Below are 26,708 nucleotides of genomic sequence, written 5' to 3' on the forward strand. Positions count from 1 at the left end.
TGTCAATTGTGCCTACAATCTCCTCAGGTTTTGTTTCTGTTATGATAGTGGGTTCGATCTTAATAAAATCTGTGGTTGCATGTGTAAATAATGTTGATTCCATGAGTAATTCTACCTCTGTGTCCTGTAATTCAGTTTCTAAAATAGTTACCCCACTCTTTGCATCTTCAAAACCTATCTCTGCACACTTTGAATCAGGAAGTGTTGTAATATCACACTTACCTACCCTTTCTCCTACAGCTGTCTCATACACTTCAACAGTGTCCTTGTTGACTATATGGGCAATATTAGCATGCTTAAAGCTTACTGAATCCTGAATTGTAAACATTTGTGCATCTACTTTTGGAATAGTTTCCTCCCCTAAGATAGCCTGGCATGATTCAATCTTAAATATACCATATTGTTTGGAAGTGCCCTGTACCTCAATATACTCACCCTCTCGATCTTCAGGTTGAACTTCAGTTACAAGAAGCTTAGCCTCCTGTTGTTCATAGGAGACACTGACACGCTTTGGAGCTGGCTTCACTAGGTCTGGTAGCTTTGATTCTAATTCACCAGTACTTTGAAGTTCCATCACCACAAGACCATGCTGATGCTGTGGCACCGACTGTTTGGCCACAACAGACTCTGGAGCTGAAAGTTCTAAGTCACTTAATACATTTTCTGGAAGGACTTCTGATTTAAGAGCCACTTCTCGTTCTACTACATCAGGATGAGCTACACTTTCCTGAGCAATTTCACTGATTATTTTGGTGCCTTCTTTATCTTGTGCAATAACTTCTGTAACTGTTATGCCTCGATCCTCTTGGAAAATAATCTCTGCATTTGTAGAGAGGGGTTTGACAGCAAGTTTCAATATGCCTTCTTTCTCTCTCACAGATGCTTCAGTAAGCACAATGCTCTCATGTGGCAACTGCTCTTCATTTGCTTGTCCTTTCGCTGGGAATAAGTCTTTGACAACTTCTCCTGTTGTAAGAGCAGCAACAACTTCTGTCTGTTGTACAACCTCTTGTCCTGATATATCTGGAACTGCCACTCTTTGTTTAGGTTTATCAGGTGTTTCATAAACTCCTTCTTTATCTTGAATTACTACTTCAGTAACTGCCACCTCTTTGTTCATATCTTCAAATGTTAAATCAGCATTCTTTGTATCAGGTTTGAACTGGCCTGAAAACTCACCTTCATGCTCAATTGTAGTAGCATGAGTCTGTACAAGGAATTCCAATGGGAAGTGCTCTGGTTTGGCATGTGCAAAGGCAGGTATTTCATCCCTCAATTCTCCTATTCCAAATTGTACAGTAAATTCAGTTTTCTCTGCAACTTCTTGAGTAGATATGTCTGGCTGGGCAGTTCTCTTCTTAGGACCCTCTGGAGTAATAAACATTCCTTCTTTGTCTTCTAAAATAACCTCTGAAACTGTTATTACCTTTTCTTCCTCAAATTCAATATTAGCATTCTTTCCAGCAGGTTTAAATGTTTTGTCAAACACATCTTCCTTCTCTTGAACAATTCCTTCTGAGACAATCAAACTTTCCATAGGTTGCTGTTCAGGACGGGCAGTCTCTTTTGTGGGTGATGTTCGTTTTACTGAGCCAACATGCATCTCGGTTAAAACTTCACTCAGCTGAATACATTCCTGACTTATAACTTCAGGCTGTGCCTTTCTCTCAGTGGGTTTTTCTAGAAGTTCAAGTTGCCCTTCCTTTTGGTCCACTGTTACTTGTGATATATTTATACTTCTACCCTCTTCAAAAGTTAACTGGGCACTCTTTTGAACTAAATGCACACTCTTCTTAAATTCAGATTCACGTTCTTCTACCAGGGCTTCTGACTGAATCAGACTTTCAAATGGAACTTGTTTCAGACTAGCTTGTACTTTCTCAGTTGCTTCAATAACAATATCTCCAACGAATGTACCAGTCTGAACTTCAGATTTTTGAGCTACTTCTTGGCCAGAGATATCTTGCTGGGCTAATTTTCCACTAGGTACTTCAGGAGAAATATACTGACCTTCTTTATCTTCTGCAATTACTTCGGTTATAGTAACACCTATTCCTTCTTCGTAATTGATGCTAGCACTCTTTGAATCAGGTTGAAGATCACTGAATTCACGTTCCTTTTCCTGGACATTTGCTTGACTATACATCAAACTTTCAAAAAGCACAGAATCTGGTTTAGCTTTTGCTCTTGTTGGGATATCATCAGGCAATGCTCCTAATTCAACTTGTGTCAGTATTTCAGATTTTTCAGCAATTTCTTTTCCTAAAATCTCAGGTTGAGCTGTACATACTTTCGGTTTCTGAGAAAGAAAACTTTCTTCTTTATCTTCAGCTAATATTTCAGTAACTGCAAGACTCCTTCCTTCTTCAAATGTCAAATCAGCACTCTTCTTTACCAGTTTAAGATCAGATTTTAACTCATCTTCTTTCTCACGGACAATGGCCTCAGTGAGAACAATACTTTCAAATGGGAGTTGCTCCAAATTAGCAGTTGTTTTCTGTGCAGTAGTTAAAGTTATTTCTCCTACACATATTTCTGTCAAAACTTCAGTTTTCTCAGCCACTTCTTGTCCAGTGATATCAGTCTGGGCCTTCTTCCCAATTGGAATATCTAATTTTTCCAGCTTCCCTTCTTTATCTTCAACAGTAATTTCAGTTACTGTCTGAACTTTCTTTCCTTCTTCTATGAAAATCTCTGCAGTTTTTGTAGAAGCTTTAAATTTACCCACAAACTCAGCTTCATTTTCTTGAGCCAAGTCTTCAGAAACAATAATACACTGTAGCATTTCCTGAGTTGGCTTAACCTGCTCTATACTTGGTATTTCCTTATCAAGCATGCCAGTGGAAAACTGAGCAACAATCTGCGACTGAGCAGCAACTTCTTGACTTTCACTAAGATCTGCCACAGCCTTTCTTTCTTTAGGCAAATCAGGAGTTATGAAGAAATTTTCCCTGTCTCCTAAGGTGATCTGAGATACTGCAAGGCCATGTTCAACTTCAAATCCTAGGTCAGCTTTCCTAATATTTGGCTTCTTATCTCCACCAAATTGACTCTCTTGCTCCCGGACAGTTGCTTCAGTTAAAATAACACCTTCAAAAGGAAGGTGTTCAGTAATTGCAGTAGCAGAAACTGGCTTCTCTGGATACAGTTCAGCAACATTTATACTAGACAGAACTTCAGACTTCTCAGCCACTTCATGACCAAATATATCTGGTTTGGCTGATTTCATTTGAGGCTTCTCAGGAATGATACATTCACTTTCCTTATCTTCTGAAATGGTTGATGTAACCATCACACTGTGATCCTCTTCGAAAGTCAATTCAGCTGATTTTGTAGACAGTTTCAGTTCCCCACTAAATTTGCCTTCATGTTCACGAACAATTGTTTGTAACTGAACAATACTTTCAAATGGCAAATGTTCAGCCAATGCATGAGCTGCATTTACTGTTTCTATTGGAACTTTTCCAACTTCAAAAGCTGTAACCACCTCACATTTTTCAGCAACTTCCTGTGCTGTGATATCTGGTTTAGCTTTCCTTTCACTGGGCTTGTCTGGTGATACATAACTAGTTTCACTATCCTGTGATGTGACCTGAGTCACTGTGATACTGCGACCTTCTTCAAACACCAACTCTGCACTGTGACTGTCAAGTTTAAGCCTTCCCTCAAATTTTCCTTCCCTTTCTCTCACTGCTGCTTCAGACAGGACAACACCTTCAAATGTCAACTGCTCTGGTTTGGCTTGAACCTCTTGAGGCTTTTCCAATGTTACTTGCCCTGTTCTATTCTCAGGTACAATTTCAATTTTCTGAGCTACTTCTCGACCGAGGATGTCTGGCTTGGCAAACTTGCCCTCTGGCTTCTCTGGGGAAATATATTTACCTTCCTTATCTTCAGCAATAGTTTCAGTAACTGAGATGACTTTCTCTTCCTCAAAACTGATGTCTGCACTTTTGGTGTCAAACACCAACTTTGTATGGTATTCACCTTCATATTCATTTGGTGAGGTTTCAGACTGTATTATACTCTGGAATGTTAACTGATCAGCTTTAGCTTGAGCTGTAACAGGCAGTTCTTGTTTCAGGTTGGCAACACTACTTTCGATAGTAACTTCAGATTTAGCAGCAACTTCATGACCATATATTGCAAAACTGGCAGTATATTCTGCAGGTATATCAGGACTTTTATAAAGAGACTCTTTATCCTGAAGCAATATTTCAGAAATTGTTACCCCTGACTTTGCATCCTCAAACAATGTCTCAGCACTTTTCTTATCTGGCTTCACAAACTCATCCAGAGGTGATTCTGCTTCAGCAGTGGTCATTTCTCTTAGCTGAATACTATGGTATGGGAGCTGGTATGGTTTTGCTTGGCCTAATTCTGGTGTTTCTTCTACTATGTTTCCAACAGCAACTTGAGTTATTACTTCCATTTGGTCTGGTAACTCATGAGCGAGTATTTCAGGTTGTGCTCTTCCTGTCTGTGGAAACTGTGGTGCAGAGTAATGCCCCTCTTTGTCTTCAACTGTTACTTCCATAACTGTTACACCTTTCTCTTCTTCAAAAGCAAGCTCAGCTATAATTGCAGAAGGTTTGGCATCACCAGTAAACACACCTTCATTTTCTCTAACAGTAGCTTGAGTCTGTAAAATACTTTCGAATGTCAGTTGCTCAGAAACAGCATGGGCTTTATCTGCCATCTTTTCTGAAAATTTACCAACATCAAATGCAGGAACAATTTCACACTTTTCAGCAACTTCCTGCCCAGATATATCTGGTATAGCAATTCTTTCCTTTGGCTTCATTGGGGACTCATAATTGGTTTCCTTATCTTCCAAAGTGACCTGTAATACAGTCACACTACGTCCCTCTTCAAAGGCCAACTCAGCACTATGTACATCAAGCCTAAATTTTTCCTGGAATTCACCTTCACGTTCTCTAACTGCTGCTTCAGACTGAAGAACACTTTCAAAGGTAAAATGTTCTTGGCTAGCCTTTGCCTCAATAGGTTTATCGATTTTCACTTCACCTGTTAGATTTTCAGGCACTACTTCAATCTTCTGAGCAACTTCTTGGCCTAAAACATCTGGTTTAGCAAATTTCCCTTCCGGTATTTCTGGGGAAATATATTTACCTTCTTTGTCATCAGGAATAACTTCAGTGATCGATATAACTTTTTCTTCTTCAAAAGCTACCTCTGCACTCTTACTATCTAGTTTTATTTCTCCCTTGTATTCTCCTTCACGCTCATTTGATGCAGTTTCACACTGAATGATACTTTGGAATGGTAGCTGTTCAGCTTTTGCTTGAGCTCTTGCAGGGGACTCACGAGAAAGTTTAGAAATACAGCTCTCAGCAATAACCTCTGTTTTTTCTGCTACTTCCTGTCCAGTCACGTCTGGAATAGCTGTTCTTCCCTTAGGTTTATCAGGTAGAGTTAAACTGGATTCTTTATCTTCCAGAGTAACCAATGTTACAGTTATCCCCTCTCCCTCTTCAAATATTGACTGAGCAACTTTTCTGTCAGGTTTTGTTTCTGGTTTGTATTCTCCTTCCTGCTCTCCAGTTAAGTGTTCACTAAATATTATACCTTCATAAGGAATTCTGTCAGATTTTGCCTCAACTGTATCAGGTATCTTTTGGATTAATTCTGCCACATTCAGATCTGCTATGATTTCAGAGGTGAGTGCCACACCTTGACTAGTGATATCAGGATGTGCTGTGAACTTCCTTGGTGTTTCAGGAGCATCAAATGGTTTTTCTTTGTCTTCAATGAGAACTTCAGTAATACTTAATACTTTTCCTTCTTCAAAAATGATTTCAGCTGTTTTTTGATCAGGTTTAGATTCTTCTACATATTGGCCTTCTTTTTCTTCAACTGATGGTTGTGTTAAAATAGCACATTCTAGAGCTTCCTGCTCTGGATGAGCTTGTTCCTTAATTGGAGACTGACGTTTCCACTGTCCTAATAAGGAATCTGTAATAATTTCCTCTTTTTGTGCAACTTCTTGCCCAAGAATATCCAAAATAGCTTTTCTTTGTTTTGGTACTTCAAGAGCTTCAAGGACTGCCTCTTTATGTTCAGCAACAATTTCTGTGATTGATATTCCCTGCTCAGCATCAACACTGACTGCAGCTTTCTTTTGTTCAGGTTTCATATCCTTAGATAATTCCTTTTCTGCTTCAGCTATGGCTGTTTCTACCACAACTAATTCTTGAAGTAATTCATTATCAGGTTTAGCTCGTCCATGGACAGGTTCTTCAAGAGACAATTTACCAATATTAATTTCTGCTAATGTTTCTGATTTTAGAGCTATCTCATGTGCTGGAATACTTGATGTTGCAATAATCTTCTTGGGAGACTGCTCAGATATATACTCAGTTTCCTTCTCATGGGTTAGAACCTGTGTAACATTAATCCCTGCCATCTCATTAGTCCAATCAACATTTGCTTGTTTTGTATCAGGTTTAACATCACTTCTTAATTCACTTTCCTTCTCTATCATATTAGTGAGTGTAATAAGTAAACTATCCAAAGTTGATTGATCTGATCTAGCAGTTCCTTTGATTGGCTTTGTTTCAGGAAGAATATCTACAGCAGATTCTGGCTGCACCTCAGATTTTACTGCAACCTTCTGAGAAGCAATATCAGGCATGGCAAAACATTTATCTGGACTTTGTTGTTTAACATATTTGCTTTCCTTATCTTCTGTAACAACCTCTGTGACTGAAATACCTTCTTCCTGCAGAACAGTTACATCAGCTACTCTGTGATCAGGCTTTGTTTTTGTTATACAGCTAGTGAAACTTTCATCAGTCACAGCTTCCTCAACAACTGTTTCCTGAAGAACTTCTTGATCAATTTTTGCTTTCTTAGATACAGGCACATCTTTCCTTAATTGGTCAGCATGTCCCTCTGGCAATGTCTCTTCTACAATAATAGAGTGCAAAGGATGTGTTGGAGCTGTCTTTACTTTGTGGCTTTCTGGTAAATCACACACATGATATTCACCTTCCCGTTCTGCTGCATGTGTTTGCAATACTGTAATACCAGTTTGATGAGTGTAGGCCTCTTCTACACTGCATGGTTGAGGCTGCTCTGATTTCTCAATTATACCTTCTTTTTCCTGGGTTTCAACTATAGAAATCTGTTTTGCTTCGACAGTTTCCACATTTCTTACTGCTTCATCAGAGCGATATCGGAGGACATCTGAAAATTCTGATGGCAAATCACCAGTATGGATTTCAGAAACAGAAATGGATTCCTCAGGCCGTATGCTTGATTCTGCATGTACTCTACTAGGTGTTTTAATAGGCACAAAATCACCCTCAGACTCCTGAACTAATGACAATGAGACACCAGATGTCTCTAAACAGGTCACTGATGTTGCTGCCTTCTTGCCTTGAGGTTTATCACCAGGTGTAAACTGACTTTCTCGTTCTACAAGTGTTGTTTCCATAGTTACAAAGGATTCCCGTTCAGTAAATTCAACTTCAGCTGTTTTTTGCTCTCTTGCTTCTACATTTAAATCATTTTCGTGATGCTGGGATTCAACCATACTGACAGATACTCCTTCAACAACAGTAATCTCTCTCATTGCTTTGGACATTTCTGGTTGGCGTGAAGGAATTAACTCACCTTCTTTTTCTTGGACACTTAGCTGAGATACAACAACAGTTTCTCCAGGTGTAATGGCTAGACCAGCTTGTTGTGATGGAGGAAGTCTGCCTGGAACATATTCTCCTTCTTTTTCTGGTGCATGAGTTTCATGAGTTGTCACTTGCTGTTGTGTAATTACTGTTTTTGTAGCCATTTCTGTGGCAACAAACAGCTCTGGATAATATTTCCCTGGTTTTGATTCAGCAAATACTTCACTAACCACTATTGGTTCTGCAGATGGAACTTGTACTCTAGGTTTCACAGGAACAGGTTTAGACAATGCATCAAGTTTTTCTTCTGAAGCTCCTTCAGTTACTTCTAGAACAGACAAACTTTCTTGAGGCACAACATTACTGTCAGCATGCAGACCTCTTGGGAATTTTTCAGTTTTTACATCACCCTCTTTCAGGGATACCTCAGTTTCACTAATTGCTGTAGCTTCTTGGAGAGTTAATGAAACAGTTGCTTGAGTCCGCTGAACATCCAAAGCTCCTTGAATTAATCCTGTTCGATGATCTGGTGTAGTTTCACTTACAAGAATTCCTTCACTTTGCACAACACTCTTGTTAGCTTCATAGGTCTGTGGCTTGAAAGTTGTTTTAAACTCTCCTGCATGTGTGTGAATTCCATGTTCAGTAACTTGAAATGATTCAATAGTATCTAATCGATGGGCAGCTTTTACACCTTCACGAGGAATCGTACAAGTTTCTTGTTCTTGTTCTTGAACTTCAACTTGCTGTTCTGATAATGCAGTGTGAGTTAACATGCTCACTTTAACATGCTCTTGAGTGACTTTACTTCCAGTAAGAATCTCTGTGATTTGAGCAGTAGGTATTGCTTCTGCAACTTGTGATGGAGTGCTTATAAGAGGCAAAGCTTTCAGAGAAGCATCTGGGAAAGGCTTAAGCTCTTCAACAAATTCCTCACTTACTGTCTCTTCTTCTGTATCTGGTCGAGTGGCTCTAATTGTTTTCTTCACCTTCCTTCTGCCTCCTCCAACAACTTCTATTTCTACCTCAACTTCTTCTTCAGATTCTTGCCGAATCTTTTTCTTCTTTTGCCGTCTAATGCCACCACCCTTTGTCTTCTCAACAATAATAAGCTCTTCTTCCTCCTCTTCTTCCTCCTCTCTCTTTCGCCTTACCTCAGGCTTGTCCTCAACTGGTTGGGTAACAATAGCAAGAGAATGCTCAGTAATTGTAGGTATTTGTTCATCTACAGGCAATTCAGTAATAACAACTCCCTCTTCCCTATCACTAGGTTTCAGTGTCTTTTGTTCTTGTGTGATCTCAGCAGTCCTGGATGCTGTGCGTTGACGAAGGTCTGTTTCTTCAAGGGTTTCTGTGAAGTATGTCAATGTTACAGTGTCATTTTTGTGTTATTAAATGGCACATAGGTGTTATTGTTATATCAGTTATATCCCAAATTCAATTTCAAAAAATGAATTCTGTAAATTTTATTAAATTATCATTGAAATATAGCATACTGACACTAACATCAGTAAATGGGGCTTGTTACTCCTGATTAAATCTGATGAAACAAAATCAAAACTTTTGCCCAAAAAATAATTGTTCACAAGTAAGAACACAAACTATCCCAATAATAACTTTCATAGGGATATAACTGACGAAATTTCTGAATCCACATAAGCAAAACTGTCAGTATGTCTCTCTCTAAGAAAACTACAAAGCAACTGTAAAGCAATGAATTAGTGAAGCGATTTCACTAAACACAAATTCTGTGACAGAATGAAGAAGAAGAAAAAGAAATAAAGAAAGAAAAAGAGAAAGAAAGGAAGGAAGAAAGATGAAAAGAAAGTACGAAGAACTAATATGAAGAACTTGGTATATCAAGCATTAGAAAATTTAGCTGTCAATATGGTGATTGTCAAACCAGAAGCATAGCAGCATGTTTTATTTGTAAAGGAAAGTAAAGACTGAGAAGATGTTACTGTTCAGAGTGAAGAAAAAGTGGTAAATGTAAGTATTCGGGAAATATACAAGGTTATAAAATAAGCATTATAGGTACATTACATGTAATCAGAAGCAGTGTAAGTTATCACAGGACAGATTGCTACCAAGAAGTGTAGTGTATTTTGTAAGCACAGCTGTAACAAAAGCATACAAATCATGTTAGAAGCAAATAATAAACAACAAACATTTCAGATAAACAGCACTTATAATAGATACATGAAGCATAAGATCACAAAGTTGAAACATCAAAAGCAGCTTTCTTGAAATGGTAAGATACAGGAATATAAGCTAGAAAAGCATATTAAAGATATTTGTGTAAACCACAAATTTGTCAAGTAATTTTTAATCATGCAGAAAAGCTACAAACAAGATATAGTATTTATTTTCAGCAATATATTTTAAACCAACAAACTTCATTGCACAATATGAATTCCTAATCCAAGGAATGTATATTGCATCATAATCTTATTAAAATTAAGTAGAATCAATTAGAGAATAACAAATTATCTGAAATCCTATTTCTAACAATCACATCGAATTAATTATACCCAAACAGTATAAAATGAATGGAAGAAATAACTAGATGTCAATGTTTCATTTTCCCAACAAGTTAATACTGAATTACATAATTTTGAAAATCAATGGTAGAGAGTAAGCTGGATGAAAACCAGTGGGGCTGTCAGGATCAGATTTTCAATATGCACCAGGTAAGTGAAAAATGCTATGAGGGGAATAGACAGTTATGTTTCATACATCTAGAAAAGGCATATGACAGAGTACCAAGGGATATGATATTAGCTGTGCTGGGGGATTATGAGATAAAGGGTAGATTATTCAAAGCAAACAAAGGCATTTATGTCAACAGTTGGGCTACAGTAAAAATTGATATTAGAATTAATTTTTGGTTCAAGGGGTTAGAAAAGGCTGAAATGTCCCACCTTTGTTGTTCAGAGTTCAAATGGATCAAATACTGAAAGGTATAAGGTGGCAGGGAGGGATTCAGTTAGATGGAAATATAGTGAGCAGTTTGGCCTATGCCTATGATGCATTCTTAATGACAGACAGTGCTGGAAACCTGTAATCTCATATCTTAAAACTTGAAAATAGGTGCAGTGAGTAGGATACGAATATTAGCATATCCAAGATTAAAGCGATGTTAGTAAGGATTAAACCTAAGGGAACTGAATATCAGGTTGTAAATACAAAACTGGAACAGATAAACAATTTCAAGTATTTAGGATTTGTATTCTCCCAGGATGGTAGTGAAGTAACAAACATGAAAGTAGTGAGAATGATAGCAGGTACAAACATGTTGGAACAATGGCAGGAGGGTGCTCATAATGAGTAGATAATTATCTATTATTATAATGACTAAGTTAGGAATGAACTCGATGAACAAAGCGGTACCCATAAACCGGCTTCAGAGGTAGATTCATGTGTGGTGAATAGAAGAAGATAGGTTACCTAGGAGAATAGACAACTTGGTTATTGGGGGCAAGAGAAGTAGAGGGAGACCAAGACGGTGATGGTTAGACTCAAGTTTCTAATGATTTAAAAATAAAAGGTATGGGACTAAAGAAGGCCAAAGGGCTAGTTACAAACAGAGGATAGTGATGTGTTCACTAAATTCACAGGGGCCTGCAGACTGAGCACTGAAAGGCATAGCAGTCTATAATGAAGATGTATGTATGTATGTATGTATGTATGTATGTATGTATGTATGTATGTATGTATGTATGTCATTAAATCCTCATCACTTACGCTGTACAAATTGCTGAGCTACACAAAAAAATTAAAGAAGGCCATTTTTAAAATTTTGCTTTCTATAATGGTAGATATTGCCAAGATAACAAAAAGAGGATCTAAGGATGTTATTCCCATTTCTGTTGTTCACACAGTTCTTGATTTTTCCTTAGCAGGAAAAAGGATTCTAAAACTATGAATCTACCATTACCACTAAATTAAGACTGACTGGGATCATGAAGTATATGTTTTTCTCTTGAAAAGCATAATCAACTGAAAGCTCTTATGCATTATGAGGCAAAAGTCGATAAATCTCAAAGAATTCTGACACTACTCTAGATCCTGACTTAAACTTGTACCTCAAGAAAAGCACCTAACATGAATTTTAAACAATATTGACCCACAATTTTTTAAGTTTCTTTCCCTATAATGTGTCAATGTTTTCTTTTAATTTTCAAAAGTTGTGGTACTCATGTAAATAAACGCTATGCAGCTCCAGAGGCATAATCATTAAAAAGGTTATTTCTAGCAACAGAGACAGCTGATCATATTCTAAATATGCTATATCAATTAGACATTTTAAACTGTTCAGGTATAATTTCATTTTAGTTTAAAACTCTTAACGTTTAGCATGAAAATGTAACAAGAATCTTCTTTCTCCAATAATAAGATGAAAGCTTTAAAGTAATTCAAGGAATAAAGGAAAGGAGAATTGTGATATGTTATCTGTAATGAAAGCAAATACACACAACCATTTAAAAGCATTTTAAGCAGATTTGTTATTAGTAAAAGGATAGAAGCTTATGAACATTAAAAGAATTTGTACATTGAATGCAAGGATTTCAAATGAAAAGATAAAGACAAAATGAGTAAACTGATCTTAGCATGATCACATACATGTTACTATTTTTAAGTGTTATTTACAACAAAGGCCTTTTACAATATTATTCTGAAATACTGTTATAATATGAAAATCTAAATCACATTAATGACTTCAAAATGAGAGAAACTGTATGTGTCAGGTAATGGAAAAGCAAAGCTATCGGCCAATCAGCAACCATAGAGCTATGAAGAAAATGTAGTGTTCTAAGAGTTATAACAGTCAGTGTGAAATGTTTGTGTTACAGAGGTCAAACCAGAAATCTATATAACAAAAGTTGTAGATTAACTACAAGAGAAACTTGAAACTGGAAAAAAAGGTACACAGAAGTAAGGTAATAAATAGTAGTCACACTTTAACCTTTGAGTAAGACACAACTGCATAACATCTCTACTAGCTGCATTTTCTAATGTGCGCTAATCTATCAGAAGCACTGTACTAACTAATACATTTATGTCAGTTGCATGAACTAGACATGAATTAGGATAACATAAACTAATTTCTAAATTGTTAGTCAAGTGATCAGTATTTCAACAGCTATACTAATCTACAATAGAAACATAATCTACACATAACTAACTCAGATAAATCCTAAATCTTTGAAACTCATACCATTCATTATAAAATATTCCATATTTTATAAATATTTTTTTTCTCACACAATTGACAAATTTAAAGTACCATCTTCTATTAGCATATGCTACATAGCTACTCAAAATGAAGTGGAAGATATTATATTGAGAACATAGGAAGGGAAAAAAAGAATAATTTCTTTAACTGCCATACATGGTTCTTAAGAAATGTAAAAATATAGAAGTTAAATGATTGTGGCCAAAGGCATCTAAATCTCAGCAAATAATATTCTTGTAAGGCAGTTTCTCATTACAGTGTTAGAAAAATATATTAGAAATATTTGAAACCTAGTGGAAAATATCATTAAGGTCTCATACAAATGTTGGTATTAGCAAATGAAAGAAAATGGTATAGTCACTGAATTTCATATGCAGAGTGAGTCTCTCCTCCATGGCAAAAAGCAGCGAGGTGTCTGGAGTAATGATAAGTGGGGTGGTAAGCCAAGAAATATGGTCCAACACACTATTACTGTTTATTAATTAGAGTTTATCAAAGTAGAAGGAGAACATGTATCATATTGCATTGCCTCCAGCAAAAGAAACAGGTCCACTCACTAATGACTGCTGTGAAAACTATCCCAATACTGCTGACATTGTTTCTCACCCCACTCAGTGTAGTCACTGTTACAAAAGATGCACTAATCAACAAACACTATGCCCGCAGATTGCAGAGTGAGAAGCCCTAGTTCACTCACACTATTGATATTTACACTTAAATTGCAAATTGCGTATGTTACGAGTGTTACTAAGGAATGACAGTTGCTCTAACATCATAAGATGCAGACCTGGATATGCAATTGCTCCCTTAACTGCATACAGTTATACAAAAACAATAGTGAATTGGACTTCTAAATCTTCTTCCTTATCATCTCCTTGCCTTTTTGCCATGCAAGAGAGACTCACCCTGAATATCCCAAAAAACACATACTTGTATACAAGCCATTTATATGTTCAAAATTTTCTAACTGAATGCAGAACATTTTCAATTTTGATATAAATTCCACTTGCTATATTAATGCAAAGAACATGACTTATTCTGCAAGGAAATATGTTAGCAGTCTCACTGAACAACGAAATTGTATTCTAACAATAATAACTACTATGACAAAATACAGGGTTTCACTTAAAAATTGGGCAAGGTAGGCCTCACCATGCGCAGCAAGGGTAGCAGATTTATCTACAACCTCAGGCTGGTAAAATGACCACGGTGGTGTATTGTTAATATGAGAGACTAATGAATGAAGTTGCCTTATTGAGTCTGGCAAGAGTTTAGTATTGTTACCGTCGTTCTAGTGTTGAGTATGGAAGTGTAGATTCTGTGTATGTTAGTTCAGTGTTGCTTAAAAAATAATATTTGCATTAGAATGATGTGTTTACACTGTGGTGTACTATGCAAAATATTTTTCTGTCAAGGACTAACAGTTTCAATTTCTTAGCTGATTTTCTCATATCCGTCTTCCAAGTAGGAATGCAGTACAGTGAAGAAGTACCACACCACCGGGTCTGTTCGTAACAAAAAGTAAAACAGGAGACAGACTGTGTTAATGGAGGAGAAGCTTAATGAAGTACAAGCTCTCTTGGAAGGAAGCCGCTCTATATTTCTGTCATATATTGTCATACAGGCTAATGTCTCACTTTCATTTATCTAAAAGCAACTAAACGGTTCGAGTGTCTGTAAACCCATTTAGGAGGTACCAAATATGTTTGAGAGTGGAGCATTTCCTTCGGTGCTGGATAGGTTTTAGTCTCTTAGTTTCACCAGTAATAACTTCCTATGACTGTTATTTGACACTGAATAGCACACAGATTCAGTGCATATTTTAATGGCCAGTGGACCAGTGTCAATGCAGCAAGTTGCCATGGCTTGAGTGATACTGCTGCTGCAGTTATAACATAAAAACCCTGTACATTTTCCTAGGTGGAGTTTATCCTTGTGTAAAAGGAGAGTTTTATTACTCCAAGTTTAAATAATAATTATCCCACATTTATAGGGCTATGGATATTTCATGATATTTCACTGCTTCTCATTGCATTTTCCTGAGGTTGCCTATGAAAAAAGTAAACAATTGGAATTGTTTCCATATTACTGCTAAGACAATGATGGTTATAAATTTCACACACACACACACACGCACGCGCACTCTCTCTCTCTCTCTTGGCAAAAATTCATGGGAAGGGGTGTCCCATTTTTAAAATGTGCCATATATGACTCCTGAGCACTGTGGCTAGCTGCGGCGTAGCTGAGCAGTCTGGCACAGATACAAGTGTCATGAAGATGGCAACACAACACGAGTTAACTGACTTTGAATGTGGGATGATCATCGGCGCACAGCACGAGTCATGGCATTGCGGAGATTACACGTGAATTCAAGTTTCTGAGGTCAACATCATCGAGACTGGATCTTCAATATCGCAGAGAGAATGTTACCACCCACGTAAACTGCTGCAAGGGAAGACCAGAGGTTCTTATCGAACGGACATCACGTCGCCTCCGCAGAACCCTACTGGGCGCTCGATGGGCTAATGTGAATCAGATCACTGCCCAGTTGAATGTTGGGAGCTAGGAACCCATTTCTACCAGTACTATAAGGAGGCGACTGCACCACATAGGCTTCACTAGCGGACAACCAACTTGTGCCCTTTGCTGACACCTCGACACAGAGCTCAATGACATGCATGGGCCCGAGAACATCGACAATGAACCATGGAACAGTGGCGGCATGTGGTATGGTCCAATGAACCTCGGTTCCAGTTGTATTGAGCTGATGGGCATGCCCCAAGAAGCTGTGGATCCTGCGTGTCAACAAGGTTGTGTCCAGGCGGGAGGTGGCTCAGTTCTGGTCTGGGCAGCATTCTCGTGATTGCAATTAGGCCCCATTGTCTGGCTGCAGAGAGCACTGACAGGTGCACATTATGTGGACATTCTTTAGACCATCTGCAGCCCTTTCTGGTCCTAGAGTACCCTGATATAGATGCCATGTTTCAACAGGACAATGCCCCATGTCACCGCTCTGTGGTGGCACACAGGTGGATGGAGGAGCACTCCAGTGAAGTAACGACCATGGATTGGGGCCCTCCAGATCCCCCAATCTTAATGCAATCGAGCATTTATGAGATGCTGTCGATTCTGGTATACACTCGATGAACCCCGTACCAACTACACAAGACCAATTGTGGGTAGCGGTGCAAGATGTGTGGGTCCGATTCCAACACCATGTACATTCGATGCCTCGCCGTATTGCTGCCATTTTGAGGGCTCACAGAGGAGCAACTCCTTATTAACATCACACTCAGTGTCTTCGCATGACCTTGGACCACTCAATGTATATATATCACTAAAATTAGGATGAAGTGATCCTAGGGTTGTGAGAACTAACATGATCTACATTACAACAAAAAGCACATTTCATCAGAAGTAAATGTCAAATGATACAATGTCAGGCATCATGGAATATACTACCCTGCAACACACCAACACGTTACAATAAGAAATGTTAAGTTATATAGTTGGTACAATGCCGTTCCTTGGTTTTCAAACAGATGAAGTTCAAAAAAGATGAGAAATATTTCTGGAAGAGATAGAAAGTTTGATTCTTAAATGAGTATAGGATTGTCGCACACAGGCTTGTGCTTACATAAGAGATGAGATAAGATTTGCTCCACCAAACCAGGAGATGAACCATGCATAAATCTTTGAAAAAATATTGTTTCAGATTTCTCTTCCTTCAAGTAATACTAAAACTTCCTTGCAACTAAGATAGCTGTAGTTGACAAGAAATATATGTTATAAACATAAGTTAAAAATACTGCCCTTTGAAAAGTGAATGTCCTATCTATAGGGTTGTTATTGTGATTTAACTTGTTTTAGTGGTGTACAGCCATCTCTGATTCAGCTGGCAATTTAACACCGCATCAACGCATACAGAGTTTTGGTGACAATGGGAAGAGAAAGGATGAGGACTGAGAAGGAAGAAGCTGTGGCTGTATTGAAGGTACACTCTCAGCATTTGACTGAAGTAGAAATGAGTCGTCAGAGTTTGAACCTATCATCAGCAAATGTACAGCTAAAGATCCCTTACAGCATAGTCAAGTTACCCAGTTTGATCATTAGCCTCCTACACTTGGTGAGCAGGACTTCCCTAACAACCAATGTTATGTGCCTCTAACCATGTGTACCTGTAATTATTTGAGCAAGATATTAATAGTTGTCTCCAGGCTTGAAATAATGTACTGTCCCAAAATCTGCACAATCTATATCCAGGAGAATCACTAATAGCCATAATGTGTTCACTGATATTAAACACGATACACTACTGGCATGAATTGGGAGATAAATTAATCCCGTAATGAAATTTCCTGTATGGAGAAGACCTTACTTTCTATCATTTTGAATTTAATTTCAGGTAATCCCAATCATGTAACTAATGTAATGTAATCTACTGTAATCTACTGTAATATAATGTAATCTAAGTACTGTAATAGGGGCAGAGATGTTTACAGCGAGGTCGTGAATGGTTTTTGTTTCTGGCCATATTTCCAAATCAGTTAATTTTTCTACAAGAAAGAGGAGCCCATAAAACAAATGATATAAGAAAGAATATCATGAACATTTTTTGTTCATCTCACTTTGTGATACAATAAACCAATACTGACATAGCTGAGAAAATCGCTTTGAAAAGTATAAATATTAATCATTAATGATGTGGCTGCACTAAGTGTGATTTTTTCCCAGTGTACCACAATTCCCAGGAAAATGCTTTGATAGTACCTTATTTCAAGTCCCGGAGCACGAACTCAAATTCTAGCCCTTACAGTAAGAGTGTGCATGCACGCACACACACACACAAAAGTACTCTGGTCTAGAAAGCCAAGAATAACAGGTAAGAGGATTTTTTGAGCTGAGCACGCATCACCTCATAATCTGCAGACTTTCAGGCTGAGCAATGGTCACCTGGTAGGCCAAGGCCCATAAAGGCTGTAGCACCATGTTGTTGTTTTTTTGACTCACACTACCATATCCACCACAATATACCAATTATCAGACACCTCACAATGCACTTGAGACACAGACATAATCAGTAGAAGGAAATAAAGTCATCAATCCCTCCCTTATCCGTGGTGGCTAGTGGGTCACCCCACCAGTGAGCGCTGCGACCAATATTGTCCAACAAAAAACACGTGTAGTAAGTTAGTACACGAGATGTAGGTGTGAAGTATGTTTAACCGTGTTTCCATCCATGTCAAAAGACAAATACAGCGTCAGTAATGTTCCTTGTGCATGATATCGAGGATTACGAGTGTTATAAGTGTTTGTTTAATAATAATTATACAGTTGTATTTCATTCCAGATTGTAGAATGGGATACAATAAAATACCCAGCATTAGATAGTTTTTCAGTCCATTAAGACGAAAGGACTTCATTACTTGAAGTATCGATTCTTTTTCAGGGCAAATAAACTAGAGAGACTTTGAAGTTCGGAAATCTGATAAGTCTGCTCATAAACTTTCAAAAGCAGTGGACACCTGCTGATGGCATTTTATTTTAATTCAGTTCTGTATGAAATCCCTAGCATGTATTTTGAAACTAAAGTTAACAAACTCCTTTAAAAGAGTTTCCCAGTTTAACAATGACCAATACTGCTGTAAAATAAAGAACAAACTAGTTAGTGGACCTACCTGAAGTTCATTGACAGATTCTAGAGGATTTTTCCAAGGCAGTGCATGGAAAAAGGGCAGGAAGGGAGTGTAGTGACAGACTAGATAAAGAAGTACAACCACTCGCTTATGGTTAAAGAGTGTACTTCGCCTGACAGGGACATCTGGTAGGCAGACAAATATCACATCACTGTGTAAAGCTTAAGAAAGTGGCCCACGCTTCACCTTGTTACCTAATGATCTGAAGATCAAATTCATTCTCTGGACTTCTGTAAAATTTATACAGTACGCAAACTGTTGCGACACCAAATTCAGCTGGTTACACAGTGCCACACCCGACTTTTGGTTATCCTGGTCACCAATACTGCTAAAAACAGAACATATTCTCTAATAAACAGTTCTTAGGAAAGAAAATGTATTTTCAAGCATAATATCCTGTTCTATTCAGTTCGAACAGTTCTGAACCACCCACTGATTTGTAATTTTCATCTTCTATCATATTTCTTTTCTGGAAGGCTTTCAGTGAAAGTCAGGGGTGATGGAAAATATTGATTATGCATTCTTGATCATAAAGTTTGTAAATTAGGTATTAACAGTACAGTATTATGTTTGGTTGAATACAAGAATAGCTGGCAGTGGAATGTGGTATGATTTTTCCCTCTAGCCTGCACTGGCACCATGCAGCAGTTGCGTGCTGAAACTCAAATAGTGTTGACACTAGTTCTTCTATTCGTTCTGCATATTAATAATAGTCTGTCAATGTAGGTATATTTTACATCTTCTACTACCACTGATCTCCACTAGATGGCATTACTGCTGCAAATGTACAAAAACTCACTTGTCAATGGGCACAATTGCTAGATTCCAAAAAAATATACTCATTTGCACCTAGCACAGCATCCTCATTCTCTTTCACACGTCACCAAGATATCTCTGAAATGCAATTCTGATTATAAACCACATTCCTCTCATAACTTAAGAACATGACAGACCCTATAGGAAGACCACTGAACTGCCACAATTTTCATACCAACAACACAGAAATGCCGCAGCTCTGGAACATGCTGTATTCTGTCATGGATCCAAGAGATGTCTCATCTGCAGGGGTTCACAGGATCCCTTAATCCCACGGTGCAATATGTTTAGATACTATACAGAGAAGAATCAACACCAGCTTTAATGAACTAAAGAGGAACTGCTGCAGGGTCAACCGCACAGAACTCATAGGACTGAATTTCAGAACATAGACGTCCTTTCCACGACTACCCACTTTCTATGACCAATTACACTAGGAAATGATGGAAATATGCAAGTAACCAAATTATTTCAAAATAAGAGATGAAGATATGCAACTGAACAAAAATTGATATCTAGCATTGTCTATCACTGGACGCAAGCCAGCCAACTACACCTGCTACAGACCAGTTACCAGCCTTCCTACCAAGGACCAATTGAACAACAGAGTGCCAAGCACAATCCAGTCATCTACTGTGTTGATGAAGATGATGATGATGATGATCTCTAGCCTTAGCTACCATGAGCAGGCATTTTGATTTTATGGCATTTAAGCTGCTTGCATGTCAATTTCAATGCCCAGATTTACTTTATCAGATTGCACCGAAAGTGGAACTCTATTGAGCAACCCATTAGATTAATTATTGCCAGAGATCATTTACATGCTGATGTCATATGATATGGAATGCTACATAAACTTCTTTCTACTCTTCAAACTACCCTCATCAGGTTAGAGCCATGATCTTGGGATCCAGACACTGGCCCTCTATCTTGAATCCAAAGAGGTAGTTAGTTACCTGCTGCGGTGTTCAGAGTGGACTAGTTAGTGGATGAGGGACCAACCAATCAGCCAACCAGCTGTCACAGGCACAGTGGGATACAATCACCAGGCTGGGTACCAAGTGCGATCTAATAAATAAGCAACTTGCTTACAGCAAACTAACCATCATCCAGCCTTCGTATTCGGACCCACCCACCACATGCTGTCAAACTGCAACCTACTTTGCGAAGAGGTGTCAAGGTCGAATGAATCAGAACCTGGACTATGATCAACCTATGACCTGAACCAATAGGAAACCTGCACCACCTCAATTTCTAGCCATCAATGTAACTGCTATCTGTATGATGCAAAGGGAACTTCGACCAAGGCAACAATTTATGACAATCTATATATATTTCAGGTATAATCTGTTATAAATGATTTTTACAAGATTATGCAGTTTTCAGGTACACTGATCAGCCAGAACATTATGACCACCTACATAATAGCCGGTACGTCCACCTTTGGCACGGATAACAGTGGCGACGCGTCTTGGCATGGAAGCAATGAGGCCTTGGTAAGTTGCTGGAGGGGGTTGGCATCACATCTGCACACACAAGTCATCTAATTCCTGTAAATTCCGAGGAGTGGGACGATGAGCTCTGATGCCACGTTAAATCACATCCCAGATGTGCTCGATCGGGTTAAGATCTGGTGAGTTGGGGGTCCAGCACATCAATTGCAACTCACTACTGTGTTCCTCGAACCACTCCATCACACTCCTGGTCACATGACATGGCGCATTATCTTGTGGAAAGATGCCACTACTGTTGGGAAACATGATCGTCATGAAGGGGTGTATGTGGTCTGCAACCAGTGCATGATACTTCTCGGCCCTCATGGTGCCTTGCACGAGCTCCACTGGACCCATGACTGCCTACAGGAATGTTCCCAAGAGCATAATTGAGCTGCCGCCAACTTGTCTCTGCCCGCAGTACAGGTGTCAAGGAGCTGTTCCCCTGGAAGATGATGGATTCACACCCTCCCATTGGCATGGTGAAGAAGGTGTCGGGATTCATCAGACCATGCAACGCTCTGCCACTGCGCCAACGTCCAGTGACGATGGTCACATGCCCATATCAGTCATAGTTGCCGATGTTGTGGTGTTAACATTGGCACATGTATGGGTTGTCGGCTGCGGAGATTCATCCTTAGGAGTGTTCGGTGCACTGTGTGTTCAGACACACTTGCACTCTCCCCAGCATTAAAGTCTGATGTTAGTTCTGCCACAGTTCGCCGCCTGTCCTGTTTTACCAGTCTGCCCAGTTTACAACGTCCGACATCTGTAACGAAGGGTGGCCACCCCATTCTACACACAGACAGCATGCTCACTGATACTACATGCACCATGCGTGTGCCTAACTAGCAGTCATTTCTCGTCAGGTGACGCTGCTATCGCCTGGACGGGTTTATATCAATAGTAGGTAGGTGGTCATAATGTTCTGACTGATCAGTGTATAATCTGTTATTAAATGCTTTATTTTTTCAGGTGCTTTTCTAATTTTATTTAACCTGCATTCGTTTTGACAGACTGAAAATCTCACAGTTATAGATTATCGAAGTCAAAACTGAAAAGACATGGCTTTCACTATAACAAGGCAACCGAGCAAGTGGCTGTGTGGTTTGCATCACGTAGCTATCAGCTTGCATTCAGGAGATAGTGGGTTCGAACCCTAATGTCGGCAGCCCTGAAGATGGTTTTCTGTGGTTTCACATTTTCACACCAGGCAAATGCGGGGGCTGTATCTTAATTGAGGTCACGGTTGCTTCCTTCCCACCCTTAGCCCTTTCCTATCCCACCATTACAATAAGACCTATCTGTGTCGGAGCGACATAAAACAGATGGTAAAATAGTGTACAAGGCAGTTATGTCGCTGAAGATGTCTACTGTAGTTGTAGACAAAATGTCTGGAATGTATAGGAGTTCCAGTCGGCCCCCTCTTCACAGAACAGAAAATATTCTTTTCACAATCTGTTATTTTGCAACAGTCAAAAATTACACTACTTTTGAGTAATAGAGGGACACATCCATCTAATTTTCCAAACATCCTGTAAACCAAATGGAAGAAATGTACTGTACTGTCAGACATTTTTTCATCCGTCTTCAGCTCTTAAAACATTTTAGTGTTAGACATATATAATAAAAATATAAACTGAAGATTTAAGATCATCCCTTTAAGACACTACATATGAATCTTCAGATAGGTGGTTAAGCCTGTTACTGTTCATGTCCATGACACTTGACTTATAGAAACAATAATGTCAAATTTGTGTCAAAAGTTATCCCATTCTTTGGAAACAAATAAAAATGGGACATTGTACCTAGGAAAATTTTATCACATTGTTCTTCTCACCACCAGATTTGTGTCAAGATTTGCACTTAAAGTACATGCAAGGTATCATTTTGACACAATGTTTAAGTAAGACAACAAAGTAATTTTTGTCTTACTGATCTTGGATGATGATTCAAATCTTATCAAAAGTCCTACTTCTTATGGTACATTTCAATGTTCCATATTTCTCTTATCCATGATCAATGTATACAAATATATGTTCTCAGGGATGCAGCTCAACTTTAACTTCATAAGGATCTAAAGCTATCAAGATTATTCAAACCTTCTGTTTCAGCCTCATTCTTCTGTCTAATCTTCTTTCTTGTCTTCCTTTTCTCTGTAATGAAACATAAATGCAAAGAGGAAACATGAGAAAATATTATTCTAAAACTCAACAAGATATATAACTCATACTTCAACAATACAAGGAATTTGCAAAGAAGATCATTCTACTGATTTATCAATTAATCAATTAATATGTGTTCCATACATACTCTTGCTATGCCTCTAATTAAATTGCTAGATTTAAATGTCAGAAAGGACAAGAGAAGAAATGGAATGAAACAAGAATTTATGAATGAAACTTGGATTTTTTTAAAGAAAAACACCACCTGGAAACTTTGTTAGATGAAAAGTCACTTCAGAAAGGAAATTATTATTATTATTATTATTATTATTATTATTATTATTATTATTTTACAGTCCTGATTCATTAAGTGCAGTTATCCAAGCATGGATAACCAACAGCAACAACAAATTATGCCATCCAGTGTTGCCGAGTAATGCTATAATACATCATTTATCTTAAAAGCATCTAAACACACAAGTTCTGATAGTACATTTATTAAAAGTTGTACGATGAATTCAGTGTTTGACGGTTGAGGCGCTGGCCTTCTGACCCCAACTTGGCAGGTTCGATCCTGGCTCAGTCCGGTGGTATTTGAAGGTGCTCAAATACGACAGCCTCGTGTTGGTAGATTTACTGGCACGTAAAAGAACTCCTGCGGGACTAAATTCCAGCACCTCGGCGTCTCCGAAAACCGTAAAAGAGTAGTTAGTGGGACGTAAAGCAATTAACATTATTATTATTATTATTATTAATTCAGTGTTTTGCCATAAATACAGGGTGAACAAAAAATGCTGCACTTGGAGGTCGGCATACGATTCCTCATGCCATTGCAAGGCAAAGTTTTATATAGCCAAATTGGATCTGGTGCTGTTGGAAAACAAGTCGAAAACGAGAAGCTGGCAACACTGTCACATCCTGCAGTGCATCGGAATGTAATAGAGAAACGTGCATCATCCCGCTCTACTGTACCCGCTGCCGCAGCTCACCGAGTAGACGGCTGGGTTATCAAGCCCACATGCACCATGGAGCTATGGCTCGAATCAACGTCAGGTTGTTTTTTTTCTTTTGTGTGTGTGACGTCAGGTTCCTAGTTCCCGTCATGTAACTGCGTTTTTAAGCATGACATCCTGTTGTCACAGGACAATAGTTGAAAACATGACAGCGTGATCCATTCATCTGAATGCATGAGTCGACTAACCACGCAGTGGACAACCATAATTGGTCCTGTCAAGTGCATGTAGGGCGGCTTCTTGATGGAGTACACAAACGGCGAATACGTCGATATGCTTTTAGTGTTGGGTGCATCCAATAACCAAGCTTCTGCTGCTGCTCGTGAGCATGCAGCATGGTACCTCAAAGGCACCATCCCGATAAAAATGTTTTTCTTCGCCTTGAGCAACGCCTGCGGAAAACCGGTAATCTTCATCCACAAGTAGTGGACAGAGGTCGTCCAAGGACTAGACGTACTCCACAAACAGAGGATGACATTCTTGAAGTCGTCCACCAATCACCTCGGCAAAGTACCCGTGATATTGCAAGGCAGTTCCAGGTATCTCAAACACTGGTTGTTGACATGTTGCACGATGAAAAACTGCATCCATATCATTACACATTAACTCAACACCAGCGGCCAGAAGACCGCATTTAATGAATACCATTCTGTGAATGGCTTTTGCAACAAGTTGAAGATAATGAACATTTCTTAAAGAATGTGATGTGGAGTGACGAATGTAGCTTCACTCGGTAAGGTATTTTCAACCATCACAACAGCCATTATTGGTCTGACCACAACCCATATGTCACTCGTGAACGTGGCTTTCAGGCACGCTTTGGCATAAACCTGTGGGCTGGAATCATGGGAGGAGTGCTTTTAGGCCCTTACCTATTGCCGGACAAGTTGAATGTGCCCCACTATCATATGTTTCTGGGCAATAATGTGCCTATGACGCTTTAGAAAACGTTGCACTTGGTGTTTGGCGCCAGCTATGGTTTCAGCATGATGCTGCACCGCCACACTTTGGAATGACTGTGCGTAACTGGTTAAATGAAGCGTTTCCAGGGGAAATGGATTGGTCGTGGAGGTCCAATGTTCTGGCTTGCACGTTCCCCAGACCTTAATACACTGGATTTTTATTTGTGGGGATACTTAAAAGGAACATGTTTATAGTAGTCCACCCATGGATGTACAAGACCTAAAAGCTCACGTGCATGCTGCATCGGCTATGGTGGATGCAGGTGTGTTGCGGAGGGTCCGGCAAAGTATGCTTCAGCGAGTGGCGAAGTGTTTGCAAATGCAAGGTGGTCGCTTTGAACATCTGCTGTGAACTGAATGTTGCTCGTAAGTGTACGTACCAGCTCTGTGAAGGTAAGACTGGACATCACACGTAGACTGTGGAATTATTGTGCGCAGCATAATGGGCAATCCAGTGTAGCCTACCTACTGTACTGTATTGTGTTTCCTTGTACCACATTGGATAGAGACGATGTTACTGCATCCTTTATTATGTTCTACGTATTGGCTTTATTTGTGCCATGGACGAAACAAAGTGGTCGTTTACGTCTGTAAGAAGTTCATATTATGTTTGTATGTTTCGATAAAGGTAACTGTAATGGTAAGACAGAACATAGTGTATTGCATGGTGGAGGTGTATATTGGATACAGTTTGATACATAAACTGAAAAAGAAATTGGCGCGAACGTGATTCGAACATCAGCGCGTCTGCACAACCGGCATTTATGGCATTACCTCGTCTCACTGAGCTAATGAGACAACTCTGGCAGAGCGCCGAGTTCATGTGACCTGTGCTTGGCCACGCTGCACGCCGTTACAGCATTGCCAGAGCCTCGTTTTTCAACTCGTATTTCTAGTAAACCTATTGGTGGGATTAGGTTTAACAAGATAAACTTTTGTCGTGAATTTTGACGAGGAACCGCATGCCGACCTCCATGTGTGGCATTTTCTGTTCACCTTGAATATGCATATAAAGGGTAATATCGCCTAGTTCAGTAAAACACAGTTCCAGAAGTCTATGCATATGATTTGTGATTATTAATAGAGTCAGCTAGTGGATTACGAGAAAGTTTCAGTGAAGTGCTTGTACAGAGTACAAGTATGTAGGTGCCAGGCTGTGATAAATGCTTACAGAGGTCATACATGATACTAAAGCTCTCAAACTCAGAAGAAACAAAACTGGATAACCAGATGAGTGACTATTCCCTCTGTTTCTGACACTATTCAGATGTTTAAGTTTGTTTTATGAAACTGAATAAGAATCCTTTGACTAGTGTCAAACATTAGAAGAAGTTCTCTGCCTAGAGTGTCACTGTATGGTGGAACTAACGCATGATCTCTTAGATTTTGAATATTTACTGAATGATTTAGGTTTTGCTCTGTATTTGTGGTTCTTATTTAATTAGTTTCCATCAGACAACCTTACAAGTACTTTTTTGTTGTCACATTGAATACCTTTCTTTGCGGGACATACTGTGGGAGTTCATTTGCTTTTGTTCCAAGTGTCGCTAATGCTTCCCTCATTGTCCTATAGGCAAAACTAGCAAGATACCCGTGCTTCGCTACGGTATTATACTGAAATTTATAATTAAATGCTTAACGTTTTATATATAATCCTCCGAAATTCGCGATCTGACTC

General features: G+C 38.8%; 1 protein-coding gene across 5 annotated transcripts in view; it reads right to left on the reverse strand.

Annotated features, from left to right (window-relative positions):
* LOC136863970 (titin) overlaps nucleotides 1–26,708 on the reverse strand; it is a 348,159-nt gene that overhangs the window by 236,239 nt on the left and 85,212 nt on the right. For 4 of the 5 annotated variants that reach the window (XM_067140437.2, XM_067140436.2, XM_067140435.2 and 1 more), the window contains exons 17-18: nucleotides 22,993–23,046; nucleotides 436–9,000 (exon numbers count right to left, since the gene is read on the reverse strand). In XM_067140437.2, the coding sequence (XP_066996538.2) occupies nucleotides 436–9,000; nucleotides 22,993–23,046 (8,619 nt within the window). The remainder of the gene's footprint in view (nucleotides 1–435; nucleotides 9,001–22,992; nucleotides 23,047–26,708) is intronic. The other variant, XM_067140439.2, reaches the window with a different exon arrangement.

This window comes from Anabrus simplex, chromosome 2 (assembly GCF_040414725.1).
Source record: "Anabrus simplex isolate iqAnaSimp1 chromosome 2, ASM4041472v1, whole genome shotgun sequence".
NCBI lineage: Eukaryota > Metazoa > Arthropoda > Insecta > Orthoptera > Tettigoniidae > Anabrus > Anabrus simplex.